Below are 22,983 nucleotides of genomic sequence, written 5' to 3'. Positions count from 1 at the left end.
ACATATCTAGCATCACACTGGCACTGAAATTCATATTCCACATTACTCATAGGAAGAACATTTTTTAGCTTCAAGGTAGCAATCCTGTTAGTAGGGAGTACCATTGCATGGGTGAAACTAGCTGTTTCACACTGTTGCTGTTTCTCAATGTTTTGAGATACCTCACCCTTCCAGGGTAACGCAAGGTAGACTGGGTTACAATGCAATATTTCCCTTTGCGTGGTATTCTTGTGAATTGTCCTGATGAGTGCAAAATGAATAACTTCAACAAAATGTCTCTTTTTAAATCAGCAATAATCAAAATGAAGATTATTTCATATCAATCATGATTTACAGAACTTGTTTTTTTTTAAGTGTTTAATCACATAAATGGTAACATGTTAGTTAACAAAGCATATTTCACGTCAACAAAGAGATTAATCATTTTTTGTGCAGTCATATTTACAAGTATAAAGTGCTATGTGTTTTCAATGCAAAAACATACAAAAGGCATTGAAACCCTTTGTCCCTTTCCAAACAAAATTTACACAGCATCCACTGAAGCGAAAATAAAAAATATGCTTTCAGTTCTTTTATCATGCAGTCTCACCCCACCAAGGTTTTCTTTATCACTAATTATGAGGCATAAATGACTGAAAAATCAATATACCCCTATATTCAAAAATATCCAGTTTTCAGAAATGTATGTTATTAATAGTTTTGTGAATGCTGCTTTGTGTGATGTAGTACTCTAATCTGGTCCTTGTAACTTGTAATTTGATCCATGCTAGTGACATGGTGCCAATCAGGCTGACAACCAAAAAAACAAAGCTGATCTTATGCCAACTTGCTTATTCTGGAAACCAGCCTCCTTCTGCTTAGTCACAGCCTGAGTCCGTTGTCAGCCTTCTCCCTTTCCTCTCCTGCTACACCAAGTATCTTTTGCTGACTGCTCATAGTCTGGCTGTCACTCCACACTTATTTACTACAACAGTTTCACCTTTCCAACCCACAAGCAATTTGTACTCATTATATTCAGGGAAATCAGGGATAGAAATTGGACATCTTTTTCCATGTTTACCACTTGGCAGCACTGAAAACTTGCATTAGTTATAGTAAATTCCAGATGTAGAACATAATCTCCTCTTCCCAAAACATATCTCCAACATTACAAGCCATCTCATAGAACAAAAGTGTGAATTTGCAAGTCTTTCACATCAGTCATTCTTCCCTAAATAATACTGCCAATCTATGCCAAACTGTATTTAGATCTGTACCATGAACATACCTGATAGTAATTCAGGTGAGATATTCTCAGACTCATCACCCCTTATTGTGGGATTTTTTTAATGTAATCAAAATGTGTAATATAGGTTAAATGTAACAAAGTATTCCAGACCATGTTTTAGGACACAAGTCTGGATTATGCAAAAAATGAAACATTTTCTGAAAAGAATGTGATCTGAAAAACATTTAACAGGGCCACTAAAGCTGAATGACTTAAACTAGAAAACACATACCTAAGTTACAAGACATTTAAAAATACAAAATAATTATTTTACATTAAAAAAATAGCTTTGCTCAGTGTTACTAGCAATCCAGTTGAAGTGTTTTGTGTCATTCAATTTAGTTATTTGTGCTATTCGAGACTATAAATTCACACCATTTTAAATAGTATTAACAATTTGATACTAACATTAAAACTGTTACATCTTTTAGGAACCTAATAAAACAATAATTCAAATGCAACACTTCCTATCTGACACGGTCTGAACCTGTGGAAACATTCATAAACCACAACATTCAATGTTCTAAGCCACAGTTTCTATTGGAAAAGAAGTGGGGTACCAATTTTTAATGCAGAGTGGATCTTAAAACAAGTCAATTTACTTAATCTGAACAACAAGTTAGGACTTGTCACAGGCTTGAGGAAACTAAATTACACATTAACAATTAGAGATAGGCAGTTTATATGTTTCCATCGTAAGTGGTTCACAAATCAAATTTAATTATATTTGAAAATATTCACAGTTAATTCATTTAGTAATACAACCTGAACATGTAACTTTTATTTAATTATTTAAAGTAATGCCCACCTTAAATCGCATTTCAGCTTGAAAATAAATTGCTCGAATTTTCAGGGCAATATAAACATGACTAACTGAGTCAACATTAGATTCAACAACATGAAGAGCTTTATCTCATGATTTTCTAGCAGCTGCACTAAGGGTAACTAAGAGTTCAGCCATTTATTGGCAGCATACATTGTAAGTAAAACTAAACAAAAGGACTTCTCTGGAATCCAGCAGCATCAATTTAAAAGGACCAGCCTGATTACAGTTTCTCGGTATTCCCCGAAATACAAATTTCCTATTTGTCCCCTCAAAAGATTCCAATTCATTACTGTAACTATAATGATATAAAACCTACACTTATACTGTCCTCCTGCAAAAAACTTGGTTACTGCACATTCCCATCTGAAACAGTGGCTGAAATTTCCTGTTACATAAACTACTCAGTCAAATAGTCTTTAATTTATATATTCTATGTTGCAACATTTATGTCTCATATTACTTATAGAAAAAACCCCTCTAGGTATTAGAGTTATATCACCAGCTATCTTATCAACCATAACTAATCACCATTACCACATTCAAAGCAGCATGTCCGGTCATAACTTGCGTTAGCAGCAGCTGAATTTTTAGATTGCAGCAACCAAGAAAGTACCTTTTGACTAAATCAAGGCAGCATTTCAAAAATTAAACTCTTCGACATTATTTTTAAAGTCATTCCAATTATTTTGAATGTGATTCTAAATTACTTTCAATTAAACTATCAGATTAATACCTTGGAAGCACTGTAATGTCACCATGGGCCTGAAACTGAATGCATCAAGTGTCACAATATTTACAACATAGATATATAACTCACAGTACTCCATCACTACTACACGTGCTCCAGAAATTCGTTCTGCAATGTTCTAGAAAAAAATCCATGTTTCTGTTCTTCCTTAATTTTCTCCAGTTCTTATATGGTGAATTTATTGTATTTTCAAAAACTATAGCAATGATTTAAAGTAGAAAACAGCCTATGTCAATGCAAGTCTCAACTCCACTGAAAAAGTGTAATTTAGTACTAAGATGATACTCACAGGAGAAGATATTTATGATCAGATGGTCAGCATCATTCATTGAAAGGCACCTAACAAACATACACCAAATATTTTCTTTGCCCAGGGTGAAAATATTCAAGTTGGCACCATTGATTAATAACCAAATTATTTAACTATAGTGCAGTTAAAGGAAAATAGTCCAGTTTAATGTTGCCATATTTAACTCCATCTCTAGATTCCTGTAATCTCTTATCCAAAAATAGTTGACTTTGGTCTGAGTTTCAATGCGCTTTTTGCATCTCTCGGATCAGCTGTTCCTCGAAGCGAGGGTGCAGTGTGAATAATCTGTGTTTTAAATCTCATTCGATTTAGTTTCATTTTGTTAGTCGAGGTTTTCCGGCTGAGTGCTTTTACAGGCGGGCTATCAGAACAAGCTTCTGCTTCAGGAGCATTGGACAATTTGTGTGTCAGGTTGGTGGGAAGAACTTTCGATAGTCTCCAACGGCCACTTCCATTCTGTAATGCGTTTTCAGACTCAGGGTTTCTACATTCACCAATAAGGTTCCTCAATTCTTCTGAAGTCTCTTGGCCTAGGTATTGCCACGCCTTTTTACCACTGTAGTCCCTAATATCAACATCAGCGTCATAGGCACCAGACAACAGTTTCACTACTTCCGTGTGCCCATGCATTGCAGCCAAATGTAGAGGGGTGTAACCTCCAGTAGATCGAATATTAATATTGATTGGAATGTCATGTTTTGCTGCATAATTGACTAGCATTGCTAATAATTCTGGTTTACCATGTTTTGCTGCCCAATGAAGGCATGTAAATCCAGTGACAAAATCTTTCCAAGTAATCAGGCTGGGATCAGTTGTCAGTAATGCTTTGAGGCCATCCCACCTTCCTTCCGAAGCATGTATCATCCACTCATGTTCCAAAGGATCGAGTGCTACTGATCCAGTATCTTCATAGTCCAGTTTTGAAGAAGTTAGAGAGGAGGAATCGCTATCGTTTCTACTAGATCCCGAATCTCCCTGCTTAACATTTAGGAAGCCGACAGGGTTACTGTAAACAACACTGTGTCTTAGCTGGGGTGAACTGCTAATCATCAGTTCTCTAAAGTTTTTCCTACTTGATCTGGGTGTACATAATAAGCTTTCACTAGCTGGAATCGATGCATCGGTCGAGTTCTCAATTGTGTTTCCATCATCACAAAGACTGCTTGACCGATTAACCGCCAGGCTGCGCTGCAAACGCTTTCGAGATGATCTTCTGACATTAATATCTGGGCTTGTCTTGGCTTGAGTAGGTGCAAAGTTGCATTGAGATGCAAATAACGTTTTACTTTCATTCTTTGACTTAATATCGTGTTCTGTGGAGCCCCCATTTTCTATTTTCTTGGATTCTGCTGTCTGCTCTGCAGTGCTTTCAGACAGATTCCAGGTTACAATATTACTTCTGTCATCGCCAGAATTCGAGAAAGTGGCAAGCAGATCTCCACCATCTTTCGCATTCTGAACACCCTGACTGGAGTCGTGCTTTGGCAATATTTCGCCCAAATCAGTGATTAGTTGAAAGGTTTCGGTCGCCTGGTCATGCTTGATTTGGACTGGATTCCCCCTTTCTATGTTTATGTTTGACACGGTCGGATTCTTATTTGATGAAGTAACGTGTCCATTCGTGCCATTTGTATGGGAGTGCCTCTCAATTCGCCCATCTTCTTGCGCGTTGTGCTGGTCCACGGCTACAGCCTGACTACTTTCATCGCATTCTTCACGACACGAGTTGTCCAAACATCCATTGTCGACAGCTGGCAGTGAAAGTGCCGATTTGCGCGCATCTGTCAAAGCTCCTTCACCTGCGCTTTGTTTTCGCGCTCCTGCAGATGGCCCGATGCTGTTTGCTCCACATTGCCTCTCACCATTTTCCACCTCGCCGGCAGCACCATCACTGTCTTTGCTGCCATGCCCCCTGCCATCAGCAGGCGCTTCGGACCAGTTCACCTGACCCCGGTATTTCTTCTTCAGACAGATGTACTTCACGCCGTCTTCTTGGACCACCAGCCCCACTTTATTTACGAACTCCTTGAACAATCCTCGAACGTTTGTCCTCGTCTTGGGGTTGTTCAGAAAAGCTGCGAAATGTTCCAGCAGCTCCGCACTCGGCACTTTCCCTCCTCTCTCCGAAAGAAACTGCCACACGGCGTTCAAGCTAAACTCCGTTGCCATTGCGCTTTTATTATTTTTTTTAGCGGCTTTTTTTCAACAGACGGGCTTGACGGTAACGACCTCTCTGAGACATCACTGTACCCTCCTCTCTTTTTTTATATCTCTGTCTCACTAACTAGCCCTTTCCAAGCTGCTACCGAGTTTATCCCGTGGCCAGTGGCTGAAACCACTCTCCCCGCTCCCTCCTAGGCAACCAATCACTTCCGGTCCGACCCCGGCCACCTGTCAATCAAGCAGCAACCATCGGGCCACAGAACAATAGGGGCCACAAGGCAGAGAACAAGTACAACGGCAAAATATTAGATGTGTTGGCAGTCGCTGGTGCATTTTTCTCTTATTGGCTACACGTAGCATAGGCAAGGTTGAGTGTAGTTGTGCGTGTTTCTGATTTATTGTACCACTAATTTATTGAACTCATACTTCTCCATCCCCGCATTCAGTGTTTGGTCGAGCCCCGCATTGTGCCTTGATTGAAGCGGAGCATCCGCGTTCCAATTCCAACCGCCAGCAGCTCCAGCTCCGGCTCCAACTGCCACTAGTCCCAGCTCGAGCTCCGGCTCCAACCGCCACCAACCTCCAGCTCGAGCTCCAGACTCCAACCGCCACCAACCCCCAGCTCGAGCTCCCGGCTCGGATCCCACCGACCCCATTCATACCGCTCCAACCGGCGCCGCCAATGGCTTCAGCAGACATCGTCCGCCAGATGGTGAGCATCTTTTCTCCCATGCTCTTAACTCTTCATTCGTTAATTTTCGTGCGGAGTCAACGAAACCATTTAGATTTACCCGGGTCACTGACTGGGTGTTGTCACTATCCCGGGTGGGGTCAAATAGTGGTGGGATTGGATTTGGTGAACTTTCTCTCCCCCCCCCCCCCCCCCGGCGGTGATAACGATTGAGAATTGCTGTTGGCGGCGCGGCTCTCTGTTTGGGCGCCTGTTTGAGAAACCATAGGCCGAGTTGTGCAAGAGTTTTAGTGAACGGCGCCCTAACAGCGCATTCCAGAGTGAAGGAGGGAGGGAGAGCAATTCGATGCAAAGCTACGACTAATGGGGCGTGGGGTGGGGAAACACGTTTTTGAAGCTTTGAATTTCCGCTCTTGCTCACATTTGGTAGGCAATTTGAGACATGATTCCATGCGAGTATTAAGAAAAGTTTTTTTTCTTGGGGGTGGGGGCAGATATGAGTAGGCCATTAACAAGCAGTAGACACGCTTCCTGACAAATGATCGGAATGTCTCCGACAATTCCTGGTTGAGGCGGTGCTGATATTCCTGTGGAATGTGGCTCTGGGGGAACGGGATCGGGCTTTCGGTCGAGATACGGTTGTAAAGTCAGACATTCCGTCTCAGTTCTTGATGGGTCTTTTAGCAAAATGTTGACGTTTACCTTTAAGCACCTCTTCCCCACCCCACCCTTTCTGACACGCAACACATCCTGTGAAAGTAAAGCAATTTTGCAGATGCCTTTCTTTTCAGTCAATGTGGCTTATTCCATCAGCTGTAGTTATCCACCGTTTTGACATCGCGCTCTGGTCTTGTGTATCGGCCATTACTCGGGAAGAAAGATTGTAGGAAGAGTTGCCCGTGCGCAGGGCAAAGTTTTAATTTTTATTTCAGCATATTTTTAATTCGCAAGTTGTGTATTAGCTGTCTGTTCGGAGCTGGAGATGCAATGTAGCGTGAGCTTGTTCTACAATCTTTGGCCCTGCGATCGCCATGAAGGAAACTTGAGTACCAGCCTACTCCAGGAAAACCCCATCTTGAGCTCGAGGTTTCAGTCCACGACCAGAACCCATCAACAGTGGATAAGTTCACTTATCTCGGCAGCTTTTGGAAGTTTGTATCGATTTTGATTCCAGGATCTGCCGCAACCAAATAAAAATTGGTGTGGTTTCATTTGAATGCAAGGGCATATCAGTAACAACCGGGAAACTCAAGCAGAGGAAATCCTGAGCCAGCAACTCATCCAAATTCAATTGTCCTATTTGCAACGGAACCTACCAGGTGCAACTGGTATTAGAAGTCACCAACATACCCGTTTGAATCCTACCAAGCACTGCAGATGATGAACGTGGTCATCTTCGCCTCAAAGGAACACATGGAAGACATTTTTAATTTCCAGCGTGCTTTTATATAAAATGCTATTGATGTTGACTTTTTAATTCATTCATAGATATGAGGGTCATTAGCAAGACTAACGTGTATCAAACCCTAATTGCCTCTGAAAAGCACTCACCTGATGAAGGAGCAGCGCCCCGAAAGCGCGTGATTCCAAATAAACCTGTTGGATTTTAACCCGTGTTGTGAGACTTCTTACTGTGCCTCTGAGAAGGTGGCGGTGAGCCACCTTCTGGGACCACTGTGGACCATATGGGTCTGTGGTGGTGGGCCACCTTCTGGGACCACTGTGGACCATATGGGTCTGTGGTGGTGGGCCACCTTCTGGGACCACTGTGGACCATATGGTCTGTGGTGGTGAGCCACCTTCTGGAACCACTGCAGACCATATGGTGTAGGTATGTTCACAATGCTGTTAGGAAGAGAGTTCCAGGATCTTGATCTAGTGACAGTGATGTAGTTTGAAGTCAGGATGGTGTGTGGCTTGGAGGGGAACTTGCAGGTCATGATGTTTGTAGACAACTGTATTGGCCAATTTGTATAAAGCAAGTCTCACCAACAGCAACTGAATGACCAGGTAATGTGTGGCATCTGGGGGAAGAATGCTGGTCAGTACACTGAATAACTCCCATGTTCTTTGCATAGTTCCCTGCAAGCTTTCTTTCTATCTTAAAGACTCTTCCTGCTTAAAACCAAATTTGGCATTTCTTACTCTGGATTTCCTAATAGGGGCTTACCATCCTCTTCTAATTATCCCGATCCTTTAACCCACCCCAGCTCGGACATGGCCCTTACGTCTGCACTCAAAACAAAAAAAGAATTGGGTTCCGAATCATAGGAGTATTGGTGTTTGCTTGTGAGGGATAGGCACAGCCTATAAAGCTTTTTTCCCACCTTGGAAAGCCCTGTTTGAACATACAACACTGCAGTTTGATTGATATATAGTTCTATTTCATTTAAAATTCCTATAAATGTTTCATTCTGGGGACAAAGGGAAAGCAAAATCTTCACTTTCGGCTACCATATCTGATTCGAAAAACTCTGTGGCATTGACACATTTCAGAATTGTTACAGTGGTGTTTCCAGATCTGAAATTGATACTGCAGCATCACAAGCATCAAGTATCCAGAATCCCTCTTCCACCCTGCACATTGCTTTAAGCTTGGGATTCTATGCCACGACTCCTGAAGCCCATAACCCTCATTCAATATTGTTACGCTGATAATCTCACAAACCCCAGGAGGATGCCAGAAAAAGTAAGGTAAATTAATTGCCAAGTTTAAGCAATTAAAAGATGAAATTAATTGCTAAGTTTGAGTAATGAAAAGATGGTGTGATATATTAAAGAGTGCAGACAGAAATGACTATTTTCTCTGTACCCACAGAAACCTTTTCCTTCAGGAAGTAGTATGATAGAATGTAGTGTACACTCGGCAGCCTCCAGCCCCTCTAACATTTCTGCTTTGACCTTAACACTCTTAAGATTTCCACCGATACCCACCTCTGGTGTCACCAAGTTCTCTTTGGAAATTGAGCTGTGAGGAGGGCACAAAGAGGCTGAAAAGGGATTTAACTGATTAGGCAAGTAGGTGGAAGATGGATGGAAGTGTACGGTGGTGAAAGGAGGACTGGGTACAGAATACTTCCAGACAGAAGGTGGTTGGGATGGAATGATGGTAGAGGTAATGATTTTGGAGAGTGTTAATGTTGGAGAGAAAGATGGAATGTCTTTGAAGGGCCGAGGACAGAGTCAGTTTGGTTAGCACCAAGAAGCATAGAGGTACTATTACACAACTAGTAGGAAAGATGTGGAGGAGCAAATTTTCAAGGTGGAAGGGTTGGAAACCAGAGGGCACCAATTTAAGATGTTTGGCAAAAGAACATTGGTGACGTAAGGAAAACATTTTTTACACGATGAGTGGTTAGGGTCTGGAATGCACTGCCTGAGAATGTGGTAGAGGCAGATTTAACCATGGCTTCAAAAGGGACTTGGGTATGCACCTGAAGAGAGAATTTGCAGTGCTATGGGGGAAAACTGCTAGCTATGTTGTTCTTGCTGAGAGCCCGCTATAACCATTCTATTATTAAAGTGTGAAATTATCCACTTGGGTAGAAAGAATTATAAAGCAAGTGCTTTTTAAAGGATGTTGACTAGTAAATGTTGGTTCTCAGAGATTTAGTTACCCTTGTATGTGAACAAAGTTAACATGCAGGCCCAACAACCAGTTAGGAAGGCAAATAGTATGTTGGCCTTTAGTTCAAAGGATTGAATACAAGTGTAATCAACTTTTGCTGCAAATATATAGGGACTTGGTGAGATTGCACTTATACTTTATACAGTTTTGGCTTCCTTGATTTGCCTGGGAGTGTTACAAAGGTTTGCTAGATTGATTACAGGAATGAAAAGGCTATTCTTCTGAAGAGATATTGAGTGGAATGGACTTTTTTTTGGAGTTTAGTTGAATGAGAACTGATGTCATTGGAATATAAAATTATTGGCTTCACCGGGTAGTTGTAGTGAGATATTTGTTTCCCCAAGTGGAGAGTCTAGAACCAGTGGCCATTGTCTCCTGATAAAGGGTTGAGCATTGAGTACTGAATGAAAAGTTTATTCACTTAGTTGTGAATCATAAATTCTCGGCGCCACAGGGTTGTGGAGTCTTAGCCAATGAGTATAAAGATAAATTCCCATAGTCCCAGATAACTATAGGTTGCTCTCTCCCTCAAAGGCTATGTTCTTTCTGAGACCCGTAACCCATTTGCTCTACTTCCTCCCTGAATTATGATCCCTGTAGAGAATAATAACGTTTTAAGAATTTTGTAAATGCAATGGAGATAAACTGGAGATTAAGATTTTACTTTAACTCTTTTGATTATAACAAACTAAAATAACAGATGTTTCTTATGACTTCACCATCTTCCTTTTAAGAACATTCTATTTCACCGTCATTTAAAGGGGACGTTCAAAACAGTACTGTCTTGTAAAGTTCAGTGTTCCTGACAGCTGTTTCAACTTCTTGGCCACTCACCTATACTCTTGGCCCAGTTTTCTGAGACTCTCATCAGGCACTAATTACCTTTTACCTTTCCTCTTATCATAACTGTACATACCCTGGTTCTTTTAAAAAGCCTAATCTCAACCAATCCATCACTCTGATTCTGTAAGATGTCTCGCTACACCAGGTTAAAGTCCAACAGGTTTATTTGGAATCACAAGCTTTCAGAGCACTGCTAATTGTTTTGGCTGAATTGCATATAATATAACTTGCATCCAAATCAATCCACTGTGTTGAATGATTTCTGTTGCAGGGACTGATGGTGTCATAGAATCCTTTATATTCAGGCAGACAGTCAAAGACTTTGGTTCAAAATGTCATCCAAAAGGTGCAACAAAGCAAAACTCCCCTAGCACTGCGTTGTTGCGCCAGGCTAGATTACATACTCAGGTTCAGCTCACAAACTCGGGCAAGAATATTGCCCATTGAACTAAGCTGATGTACTCTGTGGATTAGCTATTCGCTGTATACCAACGGAGCTATCAAGAAAACTGTACACTTATGTTCCGAATTGACCAATCGGTACTTTGGTGCCCAAGAGAGTATTAGTTAACTTTATTTTTCTTTGCAAATCAGTCATTATGGCACAAAAGGGGACCATTTGGCCCATCAAGGCCATGTCAGCTCCGTGTAGAAAAATCCAGTTTCCTCTGCTCTGCCCCAAAGCCCTGTGAGTTTATTTCACTGTAACCCCCATCCAATTTCCTTTTAAAATCATTCAAGTGAACTTAGAATCCGATTTGCAGTTGATCATAGTTTCCTGATTATTTTCCTAATTGCACATTTCTGTATGCTCATGTTACTGTATTATTGCTCTACGTTATATATGGCAATAAGCATTTGAAAGGTGAAACATTGTATCATAATCGCAAACGTAGATGTTATAATCAAAAACAGTGCAAGTACCAATATAACATGCAGGTTAGCTCAACCGGCTGAAGGCAGGAGGCAGACACGCCATTGCAGAAGCTGCTGTGGAGGCCCTTAATTGCAGATTGAATCTTGGAGACTGGCTTAAAAACACAGTAAGAAGTTTCACAACACCAGATTAAAGTCCAACAGGTTTATTTGGTAGCAAAAGCCACTAGCTTTCGGAGCACTGCTCCTTCGTCAGGTTAGTGGGAGTTCTGTTCACAAACAGGGCATATAAAGACACATATAAACCACTAGCTCCGAAAGCTAGTGGCTTTTGCTACCAAATAAACCTGTTGCACTTTAACCTGGTGTTGTGAGACTTCTTACTGCGTTTACTCCAGTCCAACACTGGCATCTCCACATCTTAAAACACACTTCCAGTTGTGTTGGTGTCATCTTCTCAGCTGATGGCTGCATATATTCTGGAGGATTTGGTGCATGCAAAATGGTAGTGAAAAATTTGCAGATGTGATGGCTTGAATGGCTTCCTTCTGTGGTGTTGACTTTAGAATACACTTTCTGCAATGGCTATAGGACAAAACACATTCTGAGGTTGCAAAGTTTGAAACTGACAAAGTCCCGCCCCCCCCACCCCTCACTTGCTCGTGCGCACACACCATATTGATGAATAAATGAATATGATTTGGAATTAATTGGTCCTTTAATTGAAGTTATTGAATTCTTTGGTGAAGAAAGGTTGAAGGTATTGGATATTAAGAACTTGGTGGGGAAACTCCATGAAAGAAACTCTTACAAGGGCATGCGTTGTTTGGTTGCATGACTTTTTTTGCTTTATGTCTCGCTATAGTGTTCTTTATAATATCATAGGCAATATTCAGGGAAGCTTAATCTGTGACAGGATTAGTTATGATGGTAGATATTTTAATGTGATTCCATTATGTTAGTTCGGATAACAGTTGCAAGTTATAAGAATATTTTAATTGTCCATTAGCTATTGAACATACTATTGTTTTCTCTTGCAGGGTGAAAGTGTCCGCCCACTTTCCTTGTCAGGCCATGTTGGATTTGACAGTTTACCAGATCAACTCGTTAACAAATCTACCTCCCAGGGATTTTGCTTTAATATTCTTTGTGTTGGTAAGTACTTGATTATTTTATTCTCACTCTGGTTGAATGGTGATTGAATAAAGTGCATAAATGATAGTGATTAAATTAGGCAGATACAAAGATGGTATTTACTTTGGTAGCGGAATCCAGATCAAGGGTATAAATTGTTTTGTTGAAATTTTAAGATTGAGCATAAGCCTGGAGAACGTTTTGCTCACAAGGGTAATGGTACCATGGAACTCTTTTTTTTTTGCTGAAAGGCTATTGTTGCCGAGTCAGTGAAATTTTCAAGACTGATCGAATGGTAAGGGTATAATGAAGAGTGGATAAATTAAGTTAATGTACAGATCAGTCAAGATCTCAGTGTCCACTACCCCTTCACCCACAACCCACTCTGGTAATATCCACACTTCCAGAAATGTTTACCTCAGTGCTCAGAAATTTTGCACTTTCTTGCAGATGTCAATGGCATCAACAAAATCTGAACTGTGATTCTAAATTGTAAATTTAGTGTCACATTAGCAATTTGAAAAAAGAAAAATACAATGACAAAGTGGTTAGTTAAGTCATGTGCCAGTTAAAATGTGATGGAGGAAGTTAAACCTTTGGTAATTTGGAAATATGCTCACTCCTCCATTGTTTGTGAAAATCTTTTGTCCCAAACAAAATGTCTCATGACTTGTCAGCAAAAAGTCTGAGCTTTTTAACTCAAATGTGACAATTGTTTTTGGGCAATAATTATTTCTGTGAACAGCGCACTTGTATCCACCGGCTCTCTCAACCCAATATTACATTTTATGTCCAGCCTCTGGACTTTGGGATTGTTTATGGTGTCATCCTGATAAATTGAATCCTAGGGGGGGTCCACCTACAAACTTTTGTTTAATGAAGCCATGAGATAGCTAAGGAGGCTCCATTCCCACATGAATATATCTCTGTAATCCTGTATGTCTTCATTATGCCTACAAATGCAGTCTGTGTCAAAGACAATAGATTTAAATGCCGAATGAAAACCGAATAAAGCAATAAATGTGTGTAAAAGTCTTTATACATTTTTTTCACACCGTACAATGGCCTGACCTTGTAAAAGAATTGGACTGAAATTGGAAACGTTTTCTGCTTGGGCTGCCTTGAGCCACGTTAGCAGAGGTGCTTCAACATTTGGATAGGCAGCTGTTTTCATCCTCATCCTTGCTGGGGAGAATTCCTGCTTGTCAAACTGTTCCAAGATGTTTGCCTTGTGTTTCATAATGGTAGAATCACTGATTGACAGATTTGCGATATCTGCTTTCCACTTACAGCAAGTGGAAAAACATGATAGTATCAATGTCACCTTTTCTTTTAACTATGTCACAGGTTTAATCATACTTGAAGCCTTTGCACGACCTTTCACAAGGAGATCTCTGTGTCAAATGATGGCTTGCCCAGCGTGCCATGATTTTATGCTCTTGAGTAGTCTAAATCTGCTCTGGTCAGTGCAGTCATATGGCAAGCATAAAGATATTCATCCAATCCAGAGTTGTAAGGAATTTTGGCTCATCACTGATATTGTTCTGTGGGACTTGACATAACTGGGATTTTGTGTCATCCAAGTTTGGCTCATTGCAATTTCACCAAGGTGCTGTGCCTTGATCAACAATAGAAGCTAAATCTGGTATGCAAAGGAAAAAGTTGCCCACCTAAGTTGAGTTTAAAATAGACTTTTCTCACTATATAGATTGAAAGAAAGGTTATTCTGGCTGATTTTTGCATTATCCAATAGCAGACTCCATAACAGTGTAATATGTACATTTGGGCAACTGGTGTTATTTGTGCTATGCTATTACCTCTTTTTTTTTTCAAGTCAATGACACTTGATCAAATTGTGAATATGGTGCCTTCGCCCAAAGCCTTTGCAAACATAGGCACATTTGACAATGAACATAGAAATGATGACAGCAGTGAATCTTTAGTTGTATTTGTGGCTGATGCTGGAGCTTTTTCTGGTGTGCAACACTTTGCAGTGTAAAATCTGGAATCTAGAACATAGAACATAGAACATAGAACATTACAGCGCAGAACAGGCCCTTCGGCCCACGATGTTGCACCGACCAGTTAAAAAAACAAAAAACTGTTTTTGAGTTGGAGACACATTTTAAAGGAAAAATTCTAATTGTTATATGTTGATCCAGAGTGTCTAATATGCATGTATTTGCCCTTTGTAACTTAGTAATTATGATACGAGATTGGTAGTTATGATACAGGGTTAGCAATGCAGATTAATTGACCATGGAAAATTGTGGAATTCAATTCAATGGATGTGTTCATTTTGTGGGTTGGAACCAGAAAATAACTTAGATGGTGCCAGCAATCTGGTTTATTCTCGTTCTTCAGGTCTTCAGGGAAGGAAACCTACCACTTTTGGCAAGTCTGACCTACATATGATTCCAGTTCCAAATGATTTGGTGTGACTCTCCTCATCCTCAGGATTTTATCAAAATGGGCAATAAATACTGCCTTGCCCAAAATAGATTGGTATTGATTTATTTGTTGAAATATGTAATAGTGGTGAATAATAAATACTAGTTTAGTGTTGGTTTATTTTGTAACTTGTGTAGCTGTACCATGAAAAATTGATCGAGACATGTCAATCTTGATGTAAGCATCCTACATTTGTTGAAGTTTTGTAAAAATCTCCCAAGACAAAGGACAATACACCAAAATAAAGCTCAATTTACTGGGTTGGGTTGAGATGGACAGCTGTTGGCTTAACTCGCATGCGCACCTTAAATATTGATATACATAACTTCCAGTAGACTCTGATTACTGAAAGAAAAACGGCTATAATTTCAAAAACATAAGTCTTTAAATACAGAGGTTTAATGGGTCAGTTGACCAGGCAAACTGTAGTTTGAAACCAAGTTCTTTCGGCTATTAACAGTATTCTAGAATTCTGTTAGTATTTTCTAGTAATCAAAGTACATACAGTAACTACATGAATTTCCTTATCAGGGAAAAAAACCCCATAAAGCCAATGGAAAGAAAACCAATGGACAACGTTTCACTGTTTAAAACTTTTACTGTGACAAACCAATTAAAATCAACATAATTGAAACATTAACAGGTGAAAGATGTATTATATGATAAAAAGTAAAAATAGTCAACACTATTAAGGTACGCCTCAATTGTAAGTGCTCACATTATTTGCCATACAAATGTAATAACATGGACAATGTCTTTCCAAGGCTGTCTTCGTTTTGTATGATCTCCCACTTCATCCCTTGATGGTGGAATCACCTACATGGCAGATAAGTTTAAGTCTGTGCTTCTTGGACTTGAGGACTTTGCTTTGAGGGAGCAAAGATGGGGACAATTTTGGGTGATCAACCAGAATGGAAGAGAGTAAAAGTCTTGCTGATGGCAGGGATACCTAAAGTGGAAGTGCGAAAGTTGTTGAACAAATCAGCACTTGCAGTACCATGGTAAATAGGAGGCTAAAAGGTAGGTAGTGTGGAAGTGGCATGGAGTGGGTTATTTTCTCAGAAGAATGCAGAAGGAGTGGTGTTGAAAGAGGGTCGGGAGGTATGGATAGGAAATAACAATATTACAAAATTTATATGAGATAAATTTCTCTAGTTTAGGGCAGTTTGCCTAAGCTAATACAGAAAAATATGAATTACGTTACATTAGGTTTTTCATTAGCGTTTGTTGGATGACCAAGCACATAACATAACAGATCTTTCTGTAGGCATAACTAGGCCTGTTAAGAGATTGCGGAGGTTGTCTCATGATCTGAGTATTTAAACAAATTGTCTGGGAGAATGTATCGATATGCCTATACGAGATAAATGAAGAATGGCCACAAGGGACCGGAACCTTGGTTCGGAGGGGTCTATCTTGAGTGTCTACTCTCCCCATTATTGGACAATTGAATGGGTAAATAATTAAATGAATGATTTGACCTATGATATCAACCTATCTTTAAAATAAGACCTATAAACAGACTGTGAAGAAGGGGAGGAAGACAGACACAGAAAAGCTTGCCAAATAGCTTGTCTCTCAACTGGTTTAGAAGTTAACTGAAGGACATGATCACAGTAGGCTACATAGATCAAACTGTTCTGCCATGTCTGTCTGGTTTGGGGCTAGTAAACTGTTCTCACCAGTTGTGGTTCGAATGTCTACTGTGTCAATCCTGATAGTGTTGTATTTCAATTGTTGCTCCCCAATAAAACTGCTTGTGACCTTATTGTGCAATCTGTGCCCCATAATCAAACCTAACAATGGTGAAGGATACAAGATGATTGGCAATGGTCCCATTAATGAGAGACCAAGGAAAGGTGGCAAGTTGGAGGAGGATGACATGAATATGAGTAGAAAGTGTTTGCAGCATCAAATGTTACTGTATTCTGACACTTTTAGAAGTTAAAGTGGGAAGGCCGGGGTAGGTCATTATTCTCTGATGGTTTCATAAACGTTTAAGCATTTTCAAAGATCTGCATAGGTTTGAAAATGCTTAGTATATGTGACTAAGTTTAATTCCATGGGATTTTGGGGTTTTTACTCGGCGGTTGAGGGATCGAATTCTACAACTTTCATCAGTTTACAATTAGAAGAGTTATTTTATGGGGATTGCACGAGTCCAACTTTGTTCTACCACTGTGATGGTGTTGAGTAAGAAGTCTCACAACACCAGGTTAAAGTCCAACAGGTTTATTTGGTAGCAAAAGCCACTAGCCTTTGGAGCGCTTGCTGCTCCTTCGTCACACTATGTCATGGGGGTTACAGATAGTGTGACATGTCACACTATCTGTAACCCCCATGACTTGCCTGGGCTTGCAAAATCTCACTAACTGTCCTGGCTGGAGGCAATACACATCTCTTTAACCTGTGCTTAACGCTCTCTCCACTCACATTGTCTGTACCTTTTTGAGACTTGATTACCTGTAAAGACTCGCATTCAAACCATTATTTTGTAAATTGAGTTTGTGTCTTTACATGCCCTGTTTGTGAATAGAACTCCCACTCACCTGATGAAGGAGCAGCAAGCGCTCCGAAAGCTAGTGGCTTTTGCTACCAAATAAACCTGTTGGACTTTAACCTGGTGTTGTAAGACTTCTTACTGTGTTTACCCCAGTCCAATGCCGACATCTCCACATCATGGTGTTGAGTGACATTGGTGGAGTTGGTGCAAGCCAATTGGCTGGAGGCGGCATGTGGAGACGCATGTGCCACTGTGAGGTGATCAGCCAGAGTCAACAGTGGTGGCAGAGTCAGTCTGGTCTCGAAGACACTTGCTAAGCAGCAGTATGCATTGATTTCCTGTCAGGGGCATTGTGTTTGGAGGATTGGGCAATGAGAGTCTGATGGTGGGACACTGAGCCAGAAGCAATTTGTGACTTTGGGTGCAGCCTGAAAATGGGCCCACATAACCTGTGGATGGCCTGAAATCTGACTCACCTGACAAGGTTTGAGAGAAGTTGTGACCCAGTCTAAAAAGAACACACAAGCTGGATCTGGAAGTGAAGACGAGGGAAAAATAATCCAGTTATATTTGAAGAACTGGCGTATACGTGCCATCAAGACTGAGTGGAGCTAAGGAGGTACTGTTGAAATGTGCCATTTTGATGAAAGCCATGCCCATGGAAATTGAGGTAGTTAAGACTGTTGTCATTATGAGAACCGTTTTTTAAATCTTTTGAAGTCAAGGAGCAGGAATTCTACTTGATGAATTGAACTTTGAGAGTCCTTATACCTGAAATTGGTGCCGGAAAGTGTGAACTGGTTTGTAAATCCATGAGATCCATCTTTGCTGAGTCTGCTACTTGATTTGTAATTTATCACTCATATATTGATTTGCTTGTTAATTCATGTTCAATTTATGTTGATTTTGACTTGATAAAAGTTATAAAAAGTGAAATTTTGTCCATTGGTTTTCTCATTGAAGTAGTTCAGTAAATTTTGTTCTTTTGGTTTGTTGACTTCACAAGGATCATTCCACATGAGACTATAATTTTTCTTGTGGTGTTTTGGGGATTGAATTTAATGACTCTTTGCATTTTCTGTGTCTGAAGTAGTGGTCAGTCTTGGTATTTGAATTAATTTGCCTGAAGCTCCTTGCCTTATGAATTATATTTAGCACACAGATTTCAATTGAGGTTTGAATGGTATTTCAAGTTGCATAAAGGTATTTTAAAGCTTTTATTCGGAAGTGAAAGCAGTTTCCATTTTTTTAAGTCTGCTTTTGGCCAATGGTTGTACAAATTTTAATTTTTTTTCAGAATTTAATGAACTATATGTCACATGCTGCACATGTATTCTAAAGTATCTGTTTATATTATTGCTGTTAATACTATATTTTTCTTCTGTTCTGCAATTGCAGGAGAAACTGGCATTGGAAAGTCTACCCTTATGGATACCTTGTTTAACACCAGTTTTGAGAATAGCCAATCAACACATTATGAAAGCCGAGTAAAATTGAAGGCTCAGACATATGAACTACAAGAGAGTACTACTCGCTTAAAGTTAACCGTTGTAAATTCAGTAGGCTTTGGAGACCAGATAAATAAAGAAGACAGGTAAGTGATTTGCATTTTAAAAAATTGTTGGAAACTTTGGGATAGTATTTGACTACAATAATTTTCCTGAGTTAGGATTTTTCGGAGGTGGTACTGCTAGAAATATGAAATATTGCAGAATCCCATACTTTTGGGAACATGGTAATTTAAACCATCCCATCTTTATCACCTTTATCCATCATTGTTCGGCTCCATGTTCCATTTAGACCTGTCCAAAGGCACCCAGTAGTTCTCAACAATGGCTTTTCTTGTTCTCTGTGAGCTTTGGAGATCCAACGGTAAATTTTTTGGTTTTCTCCATTTCTTCATTTAGTGCCTCTTAGTAATCATTTGATAACACAGGATTAACTTTTGCATACTCACGCCCAGCACTCCCCTTCTTCAACTTCAATCACTAAGTAATTTGTCTGTGTTGCATCATTGTGGACAAGAACACCATTTCTTTCAACTGTGCTACAGGAAAACTGTACAAGTCTTGGGGCAAGAGACACATGAATACAGAATTAGGATTATCATAGTAAATCAAGGAGGTAATTTTCTGCTTTTTAGCGTAAACTTTATTCTCCTTTCACTGATTCCATCCCCTTTCAAACCATACACTAGGGCTGAAAAATAAATGTTTGGCACCTGGCTCAACCCAGAAAGGAGATTAAAACCACACATCCTGTCCATCTAACCTGTTTGCTTCATGCTCTATAACTTGCTGGTGTCCGTTCCAGCACTGAGGAATACCTTATCCATAATCTTGTATTGCTATAGGTTCAGTTTTTCTACTGTCCTGTTTGCTGCTTTCCCATCTTCTCTATAAACTGCCAACTCGTCCAAATAGCTGCCACCTATACTCTGTCCTGTTTACTCATCATATTAAATTTTAAAATTCTTAACCTCAAATGATTCCAACGTATTTTTGTCAACTCTGGCTTTGTATTCTCACTCATACCCATTGGTCTGCTGATTCTGGCCTTCAGCTCATTGTGTCATTCCATTACTTAACAATTGAAGCACACAAATTGGTAGATTCTTCAATGGCCCTGGCTGTACACTTATACTCTCCGTGAAGCCCTCAGCTTCTTTTTATTTCTCCATGTTTAAAACTTATTCAAAACATATTTTTTCAGCATGTACTCAGTCATCTTTCCTAAATTTTCCAACACTGTTTGCCATCTATTTCTTAATTTTGTTTTGCTATATCCAGATTGAGGAAAATCGCACCAAGGCTATCCAGCTCACTGCCATCTGTTGTCTGATTCAAGGCACTTGTGCTAGCTGCCCCTTCCTCCAGTCTCTCAGGATGAACATAAAAAGAGAGTGAAATATCAATTAGTTCAGCTTTAAAAATTCCTAATGATCTTTTCCTGCTTGGGTCAGGAGAGCAGTTACATATCCAGTTTCTAAGGATGATCATGTACAATCCATTTTCAAAATTCATCCAGGGATGTGGGCTTTGCTGACTAGGCCAGCATTTACTGCCTATCCTAATTGTCCTTGGGGAGGTGGTAGTGAGTTGCCTTCTTGAACTACTGCACTCCATGTGGTGTACGTAGGTATACCCATAGTGTTATTAGAGAGGGAGCTGCAGGAAATTGACCCAGTGACAGTGAAGGAATGGTGATCTAGTTCCAGATCAGGATGGTGTGTGGCGTGGAGTGGAACTTACAAGTGGGAGTGTTCCCATGTGTCTGCTGCCCTTGTCCTTCTAGATAGTAGCAGTTATAAGTTTGGAAGCTGCAGTCTAGGGAGCTTGGTGATTGCCTGCAGTGCATCTTGTAGATGCTGTACGCTATTGCCACTGTGTGTCGGTGGTGGAGGGGGTGCCAATCAAGTGGGCTACTTTGTCTTGGATGGTTTCAAGCTCTTGAATGTTGTTGGAGCTGCACTCATCAGGCAAGTGGAAGGTATTTCATCAAACTCCTGACTCGTGCTTTGGGGAGTCAGGATGTGAGTTACTCACCACAGGATTCCTAGCCTCTGACCTGCTGTCGCAGCCACAGTATTTATATGGCTTACCCAGTACGGTTCCTGGTCAATGGAAACCTCCAGATGTTGATAGTGGGGGATTCAGCAATGGTAATGTCAAGGGATGATGATTAGGTTCTGTTTTCTTCAAGACATCATTCCCTGCCACTTGCATGGCATGTTAGTTGATGCTTGTCAGCCCAGGCCTAGTTATTGCCTAGGTCTTGATGCATTTGAACATTGACTGCTTCAGTATCTGAGGAATTGCAAATGCTGCTGAACATTGTGCAGCCATCAATGAACATCCACTTCTGACCTTGCGGTGGAAGGAAGGTCATTGATGAAGCAGTTGATGATTGTTGGGCCTAGGACACTATCCTGACGAGCTCCTGCATTGATGCCTAGAACCGAGATGATTGACCTCCAACAACCACAACCATCTTCCTTTGTGCTAAATATGATTCCAAGCAGCAGAGTCTTTTTCCCTCTGATTCCCATTGACTTCAGTTTTGCTAGGGCTCCTTGATGCCACACTCTGTCACTTGTTGCCATGATGTCAAGGCAATTGCTCGCACCTCATCTCTGGAGTTCATGTTTGAAAAAAAGCTGTAATTAGGGCAGGAACTGAATGACCTTGCCGCAATCTGAGCTGAGTGTCGGTGAAAAGGTTATTGCTGAGCAAATACGGCTTGATAGCACGGTTGATGTCCCCTTCCATCACTTAACTGAGGATTGAGAGTAGACTGGCATGTGTGATACTGGCACTTCTGGAGGAGGCTGAGATGGATCATCCACTTTCTGGCTGAAGATTGTTGCAAATACTTCAGCTTTATCTTTTGCACTGATGTGCTGGCATCCCTCATCATTGAGGATGAGGATATTTGTGGAGCCACTATCTCCAGTGAATTGTTTAATTATCCACCAACATTCATGACTCAATGTGGCAGGACTGCTTAGATCTGTTCAGTTGGTTGTGGAGTCACTTTGTTTTGTCTATCGCTGCTTGTGCTGTTGGCACGCATGTAGTATTGTCTTGTAGCTTCACTAAGTTGACATCTAATTTTTGGGTATACCTGGTGTTGCTCCTGCATGTCCTCCTGTAGTCTTCATTGAACTGGGGTTGATCCCTGATTGGTGTAAACTGCTGATTAATGTAAAATAGCAAGGTGGGGGGAATATGCCAGGCCATGAGGTTGAAGATCATGGTTGAGTTCAGTTCTGTTGCTCCTGGTGGCCTGCAACACTTCATAGAATCAGAGGTTTACAGCATAGAAACAGGCCCTTCGGCTTAACTTGTCCGTGTTGTCCAGTTTTTACCATTGGGCTAGTCCCAATTGCCGCATTTGGCCCATATCCCTCTGTACCAATTTTACCCATGTAATTGTCTAAATGCTTTTTAAAAGACAAAATTGTATCTGCCTCTACTACTGTCCCTGGCAGCTTGTTCCAGACACACACAACCCTCTGTGTGAAAAAAATGCCCCTCTGGACCCTCTTGTATATTTCCCCTCTCACCTTAAACCTATGCCTTCTAGTTTTAGACCCCCCCCCCCCTTCCTTACAGTTGGGAAAAGATGTTGACTATTTACCTTATCTATGCCCCTCGTTATTTTATAGACACCATCATGCCTAAGTCTCTCGAGCTCCAGGGAAAAAAGTCCCAGTCTATCCAGCCTCTCCTTATAACTCAAACCATCAAGTCCTGGTAGCATCCTCCTAAATCTTTTTTGCACTCTTTCAATAATATCCCAACTATTACAGGGTGACAAGAACTGTACACAGTATTCCAAGTGTGGCCTTACCAATGTACGGCCTTACCGTACAACTTCAACAAGATGTCCCAACTCCTGTGTTCAATGTTCTGACCAATGAAACCAAGCATTCCGAATGCCTTCTTCACCACCCTGTCCACCTGTGACTCCAGTTTTAAAGAGCAGTGAACCTGTACCTCTAAATTTCTTTGTTCTATAACTCTCCCCAACGCCCTGCCGTT

General features: G+C 40.6%; 2 protein-coding genes across 2 annotated transcripts in view; one reads left to right on the top strand and one right to left on the bottom strand.

Annotated features, from left to right (window-relative positions):
- Window positions 1-357: 357 nt before the first annotated feature.
- On the bottom strand, window positions 358-5,484 carry sowahca (sosondowah ankyrin repeat domain family Ca). The gene has a single exon (XM_078222003.1). It carries the CDS (start codon window positions 5,318-5,320, stop codon window positions 3,341-3,343), a length of 1,980 nt encoding a protein of 659 aa, XP_078078129.1. The 5' UTR covers window positions 5,321-5,484; the 3' UTR covers window positions 358-3,340.
- Window positions 5,485-5,803: 319 nt separating this feature from the next.
- septin10 (septin 10) overlaps window positions 5,804-22,983 on the top strand; it is a 52,269-nt gene continuing 35,089 nt past the window's right edge. Inside the window, exons 1-3 of the mRNA XM_078222002.1 lie at window positions 5,804-6,026; window positions 12,393-12,507; window positions 18,839-19,034. Coding sequence (XP_078078128.1) covers window positions 5,997-6,026; window positions 12,393-12,507; window positions 18,839-19,034 — 341 coding nt within the window. The 5' untranslated portion in view covers window positions 5,804-5,996. The remainder of the gene's footprint in view (window positions 6,027-12,392; window positions 12,508-18,838; window positions 19,035-22,983) is intronic.

Source organism: Mustelus asterias, chromosome 10 (assembly GCF_964213995.1).
Source record: "Mustelus asterias chromosome 10, sMusAst1.hap1.1, whole genome shotgun sequence".
NCBI classification, from domain to species: domain Eukaryota; kingdom Metazoa; phylum Chordata; class Chondrichthyes; order Carcharhiniformes; family Triakidae; genus Mustelus; species Mustelus asterias.
The sequence above is the reverse complement of the archived record's forward strand: the minus strand, read 5'-3'. Positions and strand labels throughout refer to the sequence as shown.

Excerpts from the sequence above, each read along its gene's own strand:
- sowahca (XM_078222003.1), bottom strand. The coding sequence starts at position 5,320 with ATGGCAACGGAGTTTAGCTTGAACGCCGTGTGGCAGTTTCTTTCGGAG.